Below are 17,537 nucleotides of genomic sequence, written 5' to 3' on the forward strand. Positions count from 1 at the left end.
GCTGAAATGAACACTATTGTTTACCGTAAAGAATCGCTTATATAAATAATCAATCGAACGGTTCGCAAGAACGATGCGAGCGACGGAAATAAAACCGACGAGGCTGAATATTTTTCGTTTAACGATCATCGGGAGTCTTTTGCCGGGCGGCGCACGAATTCGAGCGCATTAGCTGCTTGTTTATGTATAGAATATGGTATTTCCGCAGTAAAATGCGCCGACGTTAGATCACCTGGCCGGCGAGCGATATCTCGTTTCGTTTTCCCTGTTTTATTCAATTCCATCAGCCTTTACTGTCCATTTCAGACAGCGCCCGGCTACTTCCTACATAAAACAACGACGACGACGACGACGAGCATTCGGATCGTGTCCATTTCTAGGAACGAGCTTCGTCAGATCCGACTGTTAATATAATTCCCTTTTTTCGTAATTACTAAAAATACAATCAGGTTTTTGTCCGAGACGAGAAAAGATGTCGGATGACGCGCGGGTTGTCGAGGGAAGGAAGTCCACGAACGGTGCGCGCGAGCGACTCTGAAATATTGCCGCGATTCCGATGAAACAGCAATATCGCGGAAGCCATAATAGGTCTTCGTGCTCGGCACACCTTTAAGTCCGACCGAGATACGCGTGTCCCTTATACGCGGACATTTTAATATGCTAACCTACGACCCCACCGCGCAGCGGCCAGCCGAGAAATTCCACTTTGACCTGCAACTTTTCCGTCCGCTGATTTACGACTGCTCCCGCCGCGCAATCTGCTTGAATCGCCGGCAAAAAACTTTATCTTTCCATTCAACGCTCGCTAATTTTCGCGGGAGATCAAGCACTCGAGTTACTCCGAGTAATTTAAAGCCTGGTTCTCTGTTACAGAATCTTGATCTGGTTTTGAAGAGAATCGATTCGAAATTCGCGAACGTGCTGTTTCCGAATTCTTACGTCTGTAGATTTCGTTTTAGAAGACTGCAGATCGAGGTTGAATTTTTTGGAGAATTTCAATCCGCTCCTTCTGTAATATGCTGTGCGGATATTTCTTGTAGAGTATCGATTTGAAATCCGCGTACGTGCTGTTTTCAAATTCCCACGTACGTCTGTAGAGTCGATTTTTAGAAGACTGCAGAACGTGATTGAATTTCTTCGAGAATTTAGTTGAATTAATTTGAATCGATTTGAAAATTGTTTCGCATCTAGCAAGGGAAGGGTTTGTCGATTTTAATGAAACTTTTTATGGTAAATCTAGAGTAGAAATAAGCAGGCCCATGTCCGAGAGTTTTTGACAATACTCATTATTTATCAAGATATTCATTGATACACTTAATTAAAATCAACGACCACTACTGCGTTTTCAATTTTCGAAGCACTACACAAATGAGAAAGTGGTCGACTTTAATTAATTATATTTTTTCGAAGATGATCGATCTGAAATTCACAAAAGCACACTTTCTTCTCGAGCTTGTAGTTTGAGGTTTAGGTATTGGCATGAATGTTCCCCGGAAGGGAATAAAAATCTGTCGAGTCGGGATTCTTGAACCTAGATAACGAACAGTGGTAGGAATCAGTTCCTTAGAGGACATCTGTTTATCCGACCAAGTGGCTCAAGCTGTTGGCTGTCAAACGTGTCGTGGCGCCTTCTAGCGCCGTGAAACCTGCCAAGCCGATAATCCATAACAAGACTTTCAAGAATTCTCTTCCGATTCCTTCCTATTCGCCAATTGATCCCAACGTTATTGAAATTATTGTCCAAATTTCATAAATGAACTCTCATCTATCTAACCACTGACAACCTACATTGAACTTGGCTGATCATGAGCCATCTTGATTCTCCTTGGCCAATGAACTACACTTATTCCAGTTGTTCGATTACAGACTGTCTTATTGCATCTGTATAATCATTGACTCATTCTACTTGGTTCCTAATAGACTCCCTGACTCCCTGACTCCCTGAACCTGTTTGTCTAATTATGTAAATTCATCCAGTGATCATTAGACTGCGGATTTTTATGATACATTAATTGCAATCCACAGGAGCTAAGTAAAAATTTATTTTGTTCATTAATAATTTTGATATGGGCGAAATAGTATAACGACACTGTTAAACTCTTTTAATCATTTTATTGTCTCGAATTACACCAACTCATTTTTGTCATAAACGCATAAAATCCACAGTCTGGTGATCATGCTCGTAATTAATTTCTACAACTTGCCTAAATTTATTTGTCTGACCACACCTCTCCTCCATTTGCCTAATTATGACAGTCCTATATTCTACTTATCTGACAAGCTGTCTTTATATTGTCTGGACATGGCCGTCACAATCTACTTCCCTCATATATTAGCTTCCTAATGCATTTATTTAATCCCACACCTGCCTCATTCTACATGCCCGACTGTGAACAATGTGCCAACATAAATTTCTGACTATATGCACCGTTTCAATGTACTTGTCTGACCATAAACCGACATGAACTACTTCTCCAACCACAAACACCGTCTATTCCATTGTCCTAAACTGAAACTATTCCCTATTGAATTTCATCCTTAATATAAGTACCCCAAGTCCCAAGCAATACTATACACTACCACATTAGGATAAAACCAACTCAATTCACAGAATTACAGAAAAAAATAAATTCACAAACAGTGCCAAAACTTTCCCATCTCGAAACAAAACGTAATCCACATGCGTTCTATTTTTAAAAATGGGAATTGCAGGCTTCAAAAAACTTCCATAGTACTATGCATTCGTGATAATCGGACGATTTGTTGCCGAAAATCTTGAAAATCTGCAATTTTTACGAAATTTTTACGAAATTTTCAAAATACGTGTAATTGACACAGATCTACAAAACGTATTTTTTAAATTTTCAACATAGGCCCACATAAAAAAGTTAAAAATTCAACTTTTAGTATTTTTTCAACAATTCCGATGAATTGCAATTTTTGACAAAATTTCTTTTCACATCCTTTAGTAAACTAATTGCTCCAGCTTTCCAAAAAAAGTTCAAATCGTATAGTACAATATTAAAAAAGTTATCGTCTTCTTTAGAGCGGTCTTAAACGTTTGTCCACTACTGTATATATCGATTACAACAGATTGGAGCTGATGCTATCAAGAAATGTTCATGGTGCTAAAAATGAAAATTCTACATCTGATAAACAATCGAAAACTACATCTCCGAGCCGGCGCCGCACAGTTCGTGGGTCCCACCGACGATTGCCATGAAAATCACGAGAATCCGTGCCAGTAGAAGACAAAAGGGGTGAAAAATCAGGGAGAAGGTCTCCGGACGAGGATCGCCGGAAATCCTGGAGCAAGCCAGTTAAATTTGTAGGGGTCGTTTAACCGGCGAAACGTTCCACTGTGGCAACGGTGCACGGGGCAAGACGGTCGCGTAAATAATTAGCGGTTATTGACTGAGATGCGATGAGTTGTGTACCGTTGGGGCGGAAACGGGGAGGACCTGTTCTCGTGGTGTGTTCTCGGGTTCTGTTCTCCATCTCTGCGGGGTTGTGTTACCTTTCGATCTTCGGAAAAAACCGGTACCCGCGTTTTCTCGCCGAAAGTCGAAACGTACTGGACGATAGGCTATCGACCTTAATATGCCAGGCTTCGACCTCCGTGGAGAGTACCGGTTCGCATATTTCCTCGCTGAAACTCGACACAGTCGCGGGTGATGCTGGGCCAGGCTTCGATCGTCGCCATATTGCAATCGGACGAACCGTGGATCCGACCCTCGCTTCGAACTGACTCTAGATCGCAGTTTTCGATCACTGTCCAGAGAACCTTATAGCCTTCGAATCGCATTCTTCTGCATACCTTAACCCTTAGCATTCGAGTGGCGAGTCAGATTATTCACAATATTGTTTACATTATTAAATATGTTGATATTATATGAATTTCATATCCATAAAATGAAGAAGATGAACTGTAATTGTTTATAATCTATGGCTGTTGCCAAGACATGCGAGGCAAGGCATGTTAAGAAACAGAAGACAGTACCTCGCGGTAAGCTGAACAACACGCGCATATGTATAATAAATTACTTCCATAAGAGCCCTACACAATGGAATTATTCCAGGTCGAAAGGAACATTTAATTTTCGAGTTAAAATAGCTCCGACCGCAAAGGGTTAAATTGATCTCCGAGTTGTTTCAATATTTGTCTATAAGAAATAAAAATTTCTTTTTCACTTTTTCCCTGATTTTCGAGGCAATCAAGCGTTGTGAACGAAACTGTGGTAAATGAGACTGTCGACAATGCCAGAGTCGACTCGAAAGGAGGTCCAGAAGATAGGTTCATCCACCTTGCAAGACAGCCACGATCTCCTCGATCGAGATGCAAAGAGATAGAGAAGGAAGGCTGGAGAGCTTTCCTCCGGATGTCGATCGAAAGTACAAGGAGATATCGATTAACGATCTATACAGAAGATCGGGGAAGCTCTCTGCCTTCGATCGATGCTAATCTCGAGTGTTCCGGTTCGCTCGCGGCTGTTTAGCTTCGAAACATGCTCGCCTACTCACGGAAAGTGAAGGGCCGCCATGTCAAAGAGCGTGTACAGGTAGCAGCATAGGATCACCAGAGAGTGTCTCGTCATTCCTGGAACAAAAGCGAATCCATTTAAATTATTTCCACAATTCGATTAGAACTGATTCGAGAAACTTCAGCCTTCGAAAATGCACCTTATAAAATAGTGTTCCTACTTCTCCGAACTGTTGGCTTAACCCAGCGCTTGGCCGTCGCGAGTAAATAAATTCGAGCGCTGGTCTAACCAAAAATGAAAAGTAGCATGCAGACTGCGAAATTTTATGCGGAATTAAAATAAAAATTGTTTAACGTAAGTGTTGTTTACGTTGTTTCAATTGTTTTGCATTATAACCTATTCGTCTTTGTCACAAATCCACAAAATCCACAGTCCAGATGAAATGTGTACTGATTGGAAGGCTCATCTGTGGAGTTCAAAGGATCAAAACGTAAGTGTTCTAATCTCTCTGAATGATTGTACAGTGGCGTGTAGATTGCGGTGGCAGTCTCGGCGAGATTTTTCAGGAGAGCGTCCAATACGGTTTCAAAAATATTTTCTCCAGCGAGACTGAAGGATCGCGCAATCTCGTCGAGCGCTGGAACTCCGAGGGAAAGATAAATTTCCAAGGGGTGAAAGCGAATCGAGGAAGCTTCACGAACGACGCGAAACGAAGATTCCGTGGAGAGACTCGTGTCCACGGGATTCTATCAGGCGCTATTCGGGGATTCAGGTCGCAACGAGCGGTTGCGACGCCGCGCCGTTATTTCGCGAGTGCAATTTTTTCCCGTCATATAATATCCTCTGGTTTCGTGCTTGTACAGAAGGAGTCCAAAAACCTCTCGAAATCTCGAGCATCACAATTCACAATTCTATTCTCAATTCTCCTGTATTATTTCCGGGTGAGAAATGTGTCGCAATTTTGTGTCCTCTCTCGAAGCATGAGTTTAAGAATAAGTGACAATTGCTCCAATTAAATTGTACGATAAAAGTATCAATTAAGTTGCAAATTAACAATTTAATCCTTTCGTATGAAGATTATGATGATCATTTTAATGACGTGATATCGGATGGTCCATTGAGGTTGTGGACTACATTTAATCTAAATGTTCCAATTAATAAATTCAACAGCTGATACAATACATTTTAATTCCATTTATCACAACCAATTGGGACATAATATATCTTTGCAAATAAATCAAAAGAACTCAATTATAAATCGTGCTGTAATCGAAGCAGCGTCGAGTCGTTATTTTTACTAACATTCATTAATAACGTTGGTTACAAATTTCTTCAGAGATCAAACCAACTATTGTTCTCAACACATTTAGATCTGAAACTAAGTGAGTCTTCTGAATTTTGTATAATAGAATTTTGTGGTTATAAATGTACATGGACGTTTGAAAATCTTTCTAAATATACAGAAAGAGAAATTCATGTAACAGTTCCTGAGAACCAGCTGTTCCATATACATATGATTCAGTAGGCTCATGCATATTCAAAAGTTGAGCATGTACGCCAGTAAATTGATTTTAATGACCGTATACGTACTGTATATGACACGGTCTAAGTGAGTTAAAAGAGCTCGGCTCGAACTTGTATATTTCATTCAAGAAAATATATGCTCCCGCGTAAACTTTTTATCAAAAGCAACGTCACTCTCTGGAACATCTTCAGAAAGTATTCTTATGGAACAGATATTTTAGTATGCATCATTTGATTTCGAAGGCATCCGTGGGGGGTTTGTTGTTCGACGGTTGTTCGGTAGCTCTCTCGAGCAACCGAGAGCCGGCTCGGTCGATGGAGCCGCGGACAAGTTTCTTTCTAGAATAGCGTGCGCTTTTATTGGACTGGATATATCGCGGATGCCTGAACGCCAAGGGGGGCGCGAAGCCTGTGATAGGCCGATCGGTGCTGCGATAAGGGCTGCGGATCGCCGGGAGTTAGTAATTCCCGTGATTCACCGAGAACTCTCGAAAGAGAGGTTCGGTTAGCCCCGAGCACACCGTACAGCGACCTACGAAAATGGAAATTAACGTCGGTCCGTTGTCCCTCGACCGGTATATGGGTCACTATTATTCTCGCCGGAAAGTCCGCGAGCCGTCCCCACTCGAGAATAACAAATACTGCGTGTATAATTAACCTGGAAGCCATTTTAAGGCCAACCAAACGATACACTGTTCTCCTAAAGAACTCTCTCTCTCTCTCTCTCTCTTTCTCTCTTCGCCGTTTCCAAATAAAAATGTGGATTCGTCGGACACTTTACCTCACAACTATCTTCAGATTGAACATTCGTTTGCAGCCGAGGTTAATTTCCTTAGCTCTTCATTTTTAGTGGAACAGTAGGTCGACGCTTCACTCGAGAAACCCGCCTGTCATTTATTTATTATTTTTTATCGGCCGCTGGCCATTCTTCAATATTTATGGAGCCACAGATTCCCAAATTCTTTCCACAATGACACACTAAATGAAAGCTCGAGACGAACAGGGAACTGCAGAGGTTCTACACAGCTTCGTGCAGAGGCTCTTTCAATTTTTTTTGCAGCTGGGAATGCTAGATCAAAACTTGACTCGAGGCAGAGGTTTATTACTTTCTGTTAAAATCTTTTATGGAGCCTCAGATTAGTCAATGTTTATTCACAGTGACACATTAGACGAAAGCTCTAGTCAAGCAGGGAACTGCAGAGCTTCCATAAAGCTTCATGCAACGGCACCTTCAATTCTTCTTTCTCAGTGGAGCAGTAGGTCGATACTTGACTTTTTTCTTGATTTTCTGTTGGTATACTTATCAAGAGCTAGGCTTCAAGTCATCTTTCACAGTGGGGAAATGACAGGTTGACTCAAGTAAGGGAACTACAGAGTTTCTACGAAGCACCGTGCATGTGCTCCTTCAATTTTGCGTTCATGGTGGGACAGTAACGTTATTAATAGACCGATTTTATATATGTTTATGACAAACATATATTTATAAACATCATTTATATATTTATGATAAAAATATATGTTGTATTATTTCCAAGTATTCAAATTTGTAAAACAGAGAGGAGATCAGGTGTGTGTGACTCCTGTATCTGACAGTTGATGCAGAGAATTACTTAGCATAAAAGTCGGCAGTCTAGTTATTAATTTCTGTTTAGCAATGGGACGGCAGATTAACGGTTGTTTTAATGAAGCAGGGATCTAGCACAGTGATTTATTATAGGGATCTGCAAATTCCCGGTGCAAGATCGAAACGACTCACCGATCAGCTGCACATTCTACCGTGGCGATCCTCTTTGTCGAACCCAGCGCTCAGCTCCGGCTGGCTCTCCCGGTTGCCTTCCTTATCACGATCGCGCGGCCGGCTTATCAACCCACGAGCCACGTTCGCCGGACGGTCCCTCGAATATCCATCAAAGTGTTCGTCCGTTTCGAGGCGAGGCGATCGGTTTCGATCGGCGACCGATCATCGGTTCGCGAGTGTCGCTGGCCGTGGCCGATGCGATATGTTTCGCTCTCGTCTGTGCTTCGACCCTGCTGGGAAAACAGACGGAGAGAGGAAATCGAACGCGATCGAGACTCTAAGTAAACCCGAGTGGAGGGAGGAGGGGGGGCGTTTTCCGGTGACTCGACCACAGGTGTCGTTGTTCGTTTGTTCGGTTGCGCACGGTTGTTGTTTCACTTCCGGCGCGTGGGATCGTGCGAATTTTTGTCGGGCCGCGATATAACTAGCAGCTCGAGGAAACCCCTGGAAGGATCGGGGACGCGCGACTCGCCGGTAACAGGCGAAGGGTTGATTCGCCGTTAGGCCACTGGCCACTGACGGGGCTTGCTGGTTCTGTAAACCACCCGTCGGTCGCTGCCTCTAAGCCAATTTGTCTATCGACTAACTGATTAAGCCCTACTTTCTTCTTTCATCATGGTGGACGTGCACGTAGCGATGGGTACCGATGCGTCTCGATCGGTATCGATTCTCAACGACTACCAGCACCGTTCTCGTGACGAAACTGCGTTCATGGCGGGAGAAAATCACGAGGTTTTCATGACAATCGCTTTCAAGGTTGCTCGGTATTCGGCAGCTGATTCACTCCAGTGTTCAGGCCGGACTTATTGTGATGGGATGATCGTCGATTCAACTGGAGCTTGTTTCTGCTGACCTGATCAGACACGTTCTTCCTGTTGTTCTACTATGTGTGGGCTACGTAACATTATTTCCTTGGACAACTTGAAAGTAGTGGATCATTGCAAAACGTTCTGGTCGATTGTCGGAGATCTCGAGACGTTCGTTTGAGGAAAATTGGAAGTTAAGAGTCAAGTTAAGTCAAGTTAAGAGTCAAGTTAAGAGAAATTAATAACATTTTTCCGGTTGACCCCTCGTTCTCGAGAAAATTGAGTTTGAAAGTCTGACGCGTTCGAGAGAAGTAGAATTGGTTGGTCATGGTCAGGCACGTCAGCCAACCGTAACATTTCATTACAGTATTTGTTTTACATTCGTGCTAATCATGTCTGTCATAAATGATTCAAATCCGCATTCCTAGCATGATTCTTGTACAGAACAGAAAAAATTGTAATCAGTCAAGAAAGCGATTGTTCAAAGTGATAGATTGTCACATTAATTTTGGGGTGTCTGGATCATGATCATGATCACTTCAGTATTATTCTGGTCTATAAATTTTGTAAAAAATATAAAAAATATTGGAAATCGTGATCTTAATTTTTTGGCCAGGGACTGTTCTCCAGTGTCTATTCTTATTCTACGTCTCGTTTCTCAGGCTATCTTTATCCTACGTTTTGGTTCTCAGGATAACCATATTCCACTTGGCTGAACGTAGATCCTCCTATTCTACTAATTTGACCACTGACCACCCTCATTCTACTAGACTGACCACGGAGCATCCTCATTCTATTCTGGTAGGATCACAGACCACCCTCAGTTTACCAGTTTGACCACACACTCTTATCATTCTACTTGTACAACTATGGATTACACTTATTCTTTTTTTGTACCCGCAGAGCCCCTTATTCTACTTAACACACCCCTCATTTTACTAGTCTGGCCACATTATACGTTTCTTATTTCACTTGATTACGTATACACTACCTTCGCTTCGATCATGATTTAAGGATGTTCCGGAGGTACAATGGGAGACAAAAGTACAAGAAATTCGAAATCAATCAATATATTGGCAATGAAAGCCATTCATGGGTATATTTTGCATTAAAAAATAGATTAATTTAAAAAGCTTTCGTTTAATTAGTGAATTTCATGTTATATTTATTTTTTAATCAAATTGTCTTCATATTATAAAAAATTGTAAGTGACTTTTGCGAATAATTGTACCCTCTGATTGTAGCTATGCTAGTAAGATGATAACACGATTTTGAAGTTTTGTAACAGTTTATAATTTTTTGCTCCGTAACTGTTTAGTGAATCCCAATAAATTTTTAACATAATTAATTACATAATTTTCACCATATATACAAAAAAACTGGAGTTTCTAGTTGTGTTTTTTCAAGGTTTAAATAGGGTTTGAATTGGAATTTTATGAATTATCCATAAGAAAACGTGTTAAAATCTGTAAACTTTAAGTTGCTATAATTCTTAAACGGTGCAGCGAATCGAACCCAAACTTTGGTAATTGCATTAATTTAGTAAGAATTATATCTTGTCAAATTTTCAGAATTTTGTTGGGTTTTTATATACCTCCAGAACATTCTTAATCCAAAGTTACACCGTCTGACGTCTACGCTGACTGCTCTGACCATACACCGCGTTCAAAACATCATTTGTCTGACTACAGACCTATACACTTCACTTGTCTGACCATTCTCGTTCTACTTAGCTGAAATATACTGTTCCAATCCATTTGCCTGCCGGTAGACTGTGTTTTCATTCCAGTTGTCCGACCACAGACGATTCTAATCCTTATTCACGTCATCAATTCAAGTCTGAATTTACTTACATATCTGATTGTAGTCTAACCTCACATACGTGAAACAAACTCCCAAATAATTCTGGATTTTTGCTCATGAATTATTCACAGGCCAAGACGAACACTTAATGCCTCACTTTCTACATTTAAAACAAATTCTTTTAAAAATCCATCTTAAACTATCGGCAATTATTTCGTAATTGTTGAACGTCTATGGCGAAGAACTTTTCAATGACCCTCCACAATCGTAAATAGACAAGCCTACTCCAGTAGCTTAATCATTTTTTTTGTTTGGTATTATCATAAAAAAGAGTGTTTATTCCTTCTGGTATAGTTACAGTTGTTAAATCTAGAGGGACTGCCGTAAAGGTTGGGACACTATGTAAGTGGGCGCGGTGCTTTTTTCCACATTAACGCGCTGGAAACATCAATGTCATGGTTGTCAACTTTATTTCTGTTCACAAACAAACTTCTCATGGGCATTAGAAGCAGCAAGTCGTGTTCAGCGTAGCTGTGACAATCAAAGGCTAAAAATATGTCCTGAACAGTTTTATTGTGTTTCTTATTCATTCGTTCTCAACTGAAAATTTGTCAACCCTGTTGCTTAAATGTATCTAGTTTGTTGGAAATGTAATGTAGTTCAAATGTGCAAAAAGAATTGTGCACTTATTTTTTTCTTTATGACTGTAATTTATGAATGGAAACAACACACATGCTCTAAGTGTTTTTATATAAAATAATGAAATTGATCAGGCTAGGGCTGCTTCGAGACGGTAAAAAGAAAGTCCCATTGTTGAAAAATATTCTGCAGTTTCACTGCTGCATACTTAATCAATTGAACAATTCTTAAAACTTACGATTCGTACACACCCATCATTTAACAATTCCATCGCGTCAGCAGCGCCGTCAAAGCGGACACAGCGCGTTCCGGCAAACTGAGACAAACGGCAAACGAGACAGCTTTGATTGTCCGGAAGTGCGGGCGCATAAAAATTCCTGCGAAAGATAAGAAGACACGGTGACGGCGGCGGTTGTTGGTAGAGGCCGGTTAATAAAATCCCCATAAAGAAGTTAGCCGCGCGCACCTCGCTCACTTAGGAACTCGCTGAACATCAATTCCGTCCGTTTCTCAGCGTCTTCGTCATCAAAGAAGGTAATTGCGTTCACCGTTGCCGGATGGCTCTGCATAACGCGGAGCTTTATTGTAAGGGGCCGAGACAACGGGGCCGTCTGCAGCCGCCCACTTCCGGTGTGTATCTCGACGGAATTGCGTTTCAGGTCTGAGCCCTCTAGGTATGGTCGCGCCGCGCCGTGTAATAGAATTTACGCTGTCTCCTCGCGAAACTCCGGATTAATTTCTTTTCGAGCACGCTTGCAAGCTCTGTTCTGCTTCGCTTCGCTTGCACGCGTCGCGTCCCTTTTTTAATAACGCGGGCAGGAACTTCCAAGTGTCCCCGTAGGAACAGCTTGTCCCATATTCTAACACCGAGCGTTCTCTCGTTTAAATAAAGCCCTGCACCCGCCTAATTTCGGCGAACACGTGCTGTTGCCCTTCGGTTCTTTTTTAGTCCCTCGATATGACGACAGGTGCCGTTATTCACTTCCCTGGGAGATTTGCGTCCCTGTTAGGAAGCCTAAGCTTGTGGAAACGAGGTCGTCGCACAGTGGGTTGGATCGAGACATTTGGTGACATTTTACTGTAACTCTTGAACCATAAGAGATATATCATTAAATTCATTAAAAAATTATTCCTTTGTACTCATAATTATCGTAATGAATATACATATACATATTTTGTAGTCGTTCTTTAATTCATTGTTCAAATTTATTGTCTTAAAATAAAATTATTTCGCACTATTCCAGATACTTTACATGGAGCGTCGGAAACGATGGCTCACGTGACAATTATAACGGGTCTTGTACACAGTGTTTTGGGCAAATTTTATTTTAAATAATAAATAAACGTGTGATTTTAATCGCAAATAATAACTAAACTGTTTATTTACTCTTTTCTAATACATTATTTAAATTTATTTTAATCGCCAGTGGAAATTCTCATCGTAAAGGATTTCTTTTCACTTTAAAAGAAGAACAGAGAAAAATATTAAACAGGTTAGCCAGGGCATCCAGATAGAGATAAGCATCTTTGCATGTTCAACTCTTGAAGTGTTCGTTATGATCGCAATTTCAATATGAATTTAATAATTTTAATTAATTTTGTCGTCGATACAGGGAAAACAGAAACAATTTAGTGAGCATTTTTGGGAGAGATTTTTTGTATTTTAATAACGAACATTAATGGGCAGCTTATTCCTGGGGCTGAGAACTTTATTTAATCACACGTGGGATGAGAAATAAAAAGCCTTCCTTAAAATTAGTGTATTCTTTTTATTGAGAGAGGAATTGATTTTGTTCTCTGGAAGGTCCATCGAACATTTTCATAAATAAACGATACTTACTCCATACTCAATGTAGAAATTCTCGTGTAAATGGCAAAATTGAATTTACTGTGTTATTCACTTTATTTGATAAATCCCTCAACCATCCACAAAATTATATACAACATTAATAAATAAAATGTGCACAAATGTTCGTACACTTTGTTATTTCCAGTGGTAAATTACGAAGGTAAGAGTAGTTCCAAACACTCCGTGGAAAAAGCAGTTTTCCGGTGCTATCGAAATCGAACGATCGTCCCTAAACAACGCGCGATCGTGATACCATTCTATTTCGTTCTATTCTCCAGCGTTCCTCTCAATTGTCGAAGCGAGATACACAAAAAGGCCTGTTCGCGAACTAGCGAATCGCGAGATCTCGGGATGGCGAATCAAAACCGTATTTTTAACTCGACATCGGCCGAGGCTTACGTCTATCGACGTGCCACCGGAAAAACTTTCCGCGACTTTCCCGTTTGGCCCACTTTCGCCATTTCGCTCAAGACAAATACGCCGAACCTCTGCGACTCTTCTGAAATCATGAAAGATTTCTTGCAAGTGGATCTTCATGCGTTTATGGTGTGTGAAAATTCTTGATTCTCGAGGAAGCGCATATAGTCATTTAAGACTGGTATTGGTGGAAATTTGTGACTTACTACTTGGGACATTTTTCAGTGGTGATTCTCACTGGATTTCATATATCCTTAATTAACTTTTAATATGCACCTTAAAAATTCAATGAACATATTTAATATTTATTTTTACCGAATTGGTAGATAGAGATCGGAATGTGATCTCCGCTTTATTTTCACACGTCTGTAGTTGATTTCTTCGGTGATAAATATAAAGAGGAGAAATGCTGAAAAGATACGACTCACATTACAATTTTCCTAAAAAATTGACTGTGCAGAAAAATGCCCTAATTACCAATCTCCAGCTTAAGAAAATAAGATCATCACACACACAGACAGATAGATAAATATATAAAAGGTTGTCGTGGATCAATTAAAGTAGATCGTCTGTCGACCAGATCTCGGAGGCTCAACAATTATGGGCAACCATTTGGCCTAAATATGAAGATGTGGTTCCCGGTGGCATGGAGGTTCAAGCATAAAATTGAAACTCGCCTTAACCTACTTCGTCCTCCCTCTGCTTCGCTCCGGATCGCGCGAAGGGGGTGAGTAACAGAGAAGGAGGGTTGGAGAGAGAGAGAGAGAGCGAGAGGGGGTTCGGTTGGTGTTGACGATAGAGGAAAAAATTGACTTGCCACCCCCGCCTACGAGGGAAAGGAAACCAGCGGAGCAGGCGTGGTCGTCTAACCCGTTCGAATCCAATTATTCGACGAGCGGTGTTTTGACAGCTCGCACGGTTAAACGCGCGCCGGTGCCAGCCGACGTCCGCGCGGCCTCAAATATAGTTTTAAATCCTCTCCGCACTCGGCGAGCAGCCGAGGGGTAAGTGGGGTTAAGCTGGCCTAGTCGTGAGGTCGCGTCAAACGCAATCGTAAGAGGGATGTTACCCGGTTATGCGACCGCGTACCGCTTTTACCCCACACCGTAAACATTCCTCGCACTGCAACCAAGACCCCCATTTCCTTCGACAGGAAAAACATGTGAATCGTTGCAAATGTTCCTGCCAATGAGGTAACTATACCGATTACTGCGGTATCATGCTTCGATCATAGTTTATTTTAAAATAATTTCAGTTATCGATCGTAACTGTTGAATATCAAAGTTATAAATGCTTTCGGCGCTACCGTTTCGATCAATTACTAATATAGCAATTTTGCAAAATTTTACTTCTTTCCTGACGGTTTCGGTTCCGTTTGGAGAAAAAGCTTTCTAAAGCCGTTCGTAAGCCGAAAAAGCTAGAGCGATCTCGAGCGGCGCGAGGCGTCCAATAATCGTTTGTCGTCGCAGTTGATTACAGATTCGGAAATTAGCACGCGTCTAGTTCAGCGAATATTCGCGCGAGCATTAATTGAATCGGCGGACTGTTTGCTGAATACACACGCGACTGAAATACAGGGCCGGCATTAGTGTGTTGGGTCTGGGTGCCTTGGCAAAACATCGGCGAACAATTGTTACCGCCGAACAACGGTAACAATTCAAATGCTTCGATAGCCTGTTATACCTATGCGATATCGCGAAATTCGGCAGGCGCGTCCACACTTGCGTATACATTTGCATTCCAGTTCCATGAACTCAGCTCGGCTGTGTGTATCTTCGATCGAACAGGATTTTTCTAAAAAGGAAAAACAATTACTCGAATCCCTGATTCTAAGTGAAATTGCATCTGTATTCATCAGGAATAGACAAAATTACGACTGGAAATAATAAATTCGAGAAGATATAAAATTATTTATAATTTTTGTATGTGCGTTTAAACAAATTTCGCTCACTGTACTCATTTTTCTCATAAACGCATGCAATCCGTAATTATGAAACCTACCGTATAATAGTTTTGTTCATTCAATTTTGCTCTTTCCATCAAATGGCTCTTCGAATGATTTCTATCTTTTCAATAAAGGAGGGGATATTTCCGGTGGACAGAGTTCGCGGGACACGGTGTATGTAGGTCAACGCAGAACTCGAAACGTCAGATACGCGTATGCGGCGTCGAAATCTCTAATTGTGCCATGCCTAAGGATTCCTCGATCAAACGTGCGCCGATCCTACACACGGACCATACCTCTCTTTTTCACCGTCGCTTCTTTTTTTTTCTCAACAGCCCCGGTTTTCCAGAGCAGGAAACTGAAAATACCGGCGCTCACATGAAAACTTTTTCCGCCGAGCTTCTGGAATTCAGACGACAGGTTTTTTTTTTATAAATGAAAGCACATTTGGGTCGCGGAAAAAAAGAGCCGGAGAACGTTTTAAAATTATTTAGTTTCACGTGCCCGCCGAAAAACGTATGCTTCACTGCGGAGCTTTAATGCGGATACCGGCTTTCCTGAACTAATTCATCGAATCTGCTTATTCTCTTAGGGGGATCAGACATTTTTCAAATGTTTCACTCTCTACTGGACATCGTATTTATCTTTTCTATATGTTTTAGTCTGGGAGTCAAAGAGGTTCGAAGATCAAAGATTTTCTGCGAGCGCATAGACTCTGCAGGTTAGCAATACCTAAGATGAGGTTTCAAGATTGAGGTTACTTCTAATTATTAATACAATTTTAAAGAACTAGGAAAAAGGCAGAGAGCTTCACGAAGAATTTAAAGTATTGTTGTATTATCTTCAGCCTGTAAAACGTATAAAGAAAGAAAATAAATTTCTGTGTTACTCTAGTTTGTAGGAATTCAGGTAGACAATTTTTATTGTGCACGAAGATCCGCTGGCTGATAAAATAAAAGATCCGGTGAATAAATGTGGAACACCGTGTGTATAATTCTCAGGGGCCCTAGAGGGCCCTCTGGTATTTATTTACCAACTCCTCGGCAACTCTGCAGCCGTCCGTATAATAAGTTTGTAACAAGTATACTCTCGCCTCGCATCGTTCACACGCACCCGCACGCACCCGAACCGAGCAGTCGACCTCTTGCACCCTCTGCCACCCGCACACTTGTATAATCGTTATTATTTCGTTAATATTTTTTCGTTCTCTAGTTGTCGCCGTTAATCCTCCAAAATTTTCTTCGCTAAGCGGCCGTTCCGTCACCCGCTTTCGTCGACCGAGCGGATCGATAAAGCGGAGCATCGCCGAGGAAGAACGATCCATGGATCCTGGGGATTGCCGATCGATCGCGCTCGTCCGACCCGGTGACGTTGGCACGCGTACCTTCGTGTATATGCATATGTATATTATGTATATTTATATTTATAATTATAATTATATTTATGCATATGTATACGTATGTATAGGTATATACAGTCAAGGTTACACCGCGCTGAGGGCTTGAGTCGTCCCTGCGCTGTTTCGTCGGAGAGTGTTGGGCAATAGTAATTCAACATGAACGAATAAGTTCAATTTCGATGGAACTCGTGAGTTATGCTAGCATTTATTTATTGTTCACGAGTGCGACAAGCGAACTGAAGTTATTCGTTGTTTTCAGAGAATGTTCGTTTTTTGAAAAATTCACCCTTAATTGTATTTTTAAGGGTAGGTATATCAGACATAATATATAGTACATAAAGACATTGTTCATCGATTCAGACACATTTTTAATTGATCGCTTAATGCTCTTTAACCCTTCCAGCTTTCTTTCACAAGGAAAAGAAAACTTCTACTCATTGTATACGCACATTTTATGTAGTTTAATGGACAACTGTATTTTGATGAACAAGGGATTAATGTGCTTGCTTGATTCCATTGCTTATTTCGAATGTTAGAACGTTTTATCAAATGCAACGTGACTCCTTCAACGTTTAAACAATTTAAGAAAGTCATGGGATCGCTGAATATAATGCACTATGTACTATGTATTATGACCTTGGACAATTTAGCAGAAGAAAGTCATCGAATTTCAGGAAAGATTATACTGTGTTTAGACACAGTGTGACACAAAGTGTAGAAAATTAATTGAACTATAGACGTCACATAGTATCTGTAAGAAAGGTAAAAGACGCGTCAACGAAAGAAAAAGAGAAGAATATAAATAACAGTAGGGCGATTATCAATTTGTAATTTTGAATGAAATGAAATTCGATTCGACGAATGCCCAACACTACG

General features: G+C 41.0%; 1 protein-coding gene across 4 annotated transcripts in view; it reads right to left on the reverse strand.

Moving 5' to 3' along the window:
- The window catches only part of Hiscl1 (Histamine-gated chloride channel subunit 1), a 30,054-nt gene extending 13,944 nt beyond the window's left edge, over nt 1-16,110 (reverse strand). For 2 of the 4 annotated variants that reach the window (XM_076423712.1, XM_076423710.1), the window contains exons 1-2: nt 7,762-16,110; nt 4,522-4,597 (exon numbers count right to left, since the gene is read on the reverse strand). In XM_076423712.1, coding sequence (XP_076279827.1) covers nt 4,522-4,595 — 74 coding nt within the window. In that variant the 5' untranslated portion in view covers nt 4,596-4,597; nt 7,762-16,110. Of the gene's footprint in view, nt 1-3,517; nt 3,650-4,521 lie in introns of all 4 variants that reach the window. The other 2 variants (XM_076423713.1, XM_076423711.1) reach the window with 2 other exon arrangements.
- Nucleotides 16,111-17,537: the final 1,427 nt, after the last annotated feature.

This window comes from Lasioglossum baleicum, chromosome 5, assembly GCF_051020765.1.
Source record: "Lasioglossum baleicum chromosome 5, iyLasBale1, whole genome shotgun sequence".
Lineage (NCBI taxonomy): Eukaryota > Metazoa > Arthropoda > Insecta > Hymenoptera > Halictidae > Lasioglossum > Lasioglossum baleicum.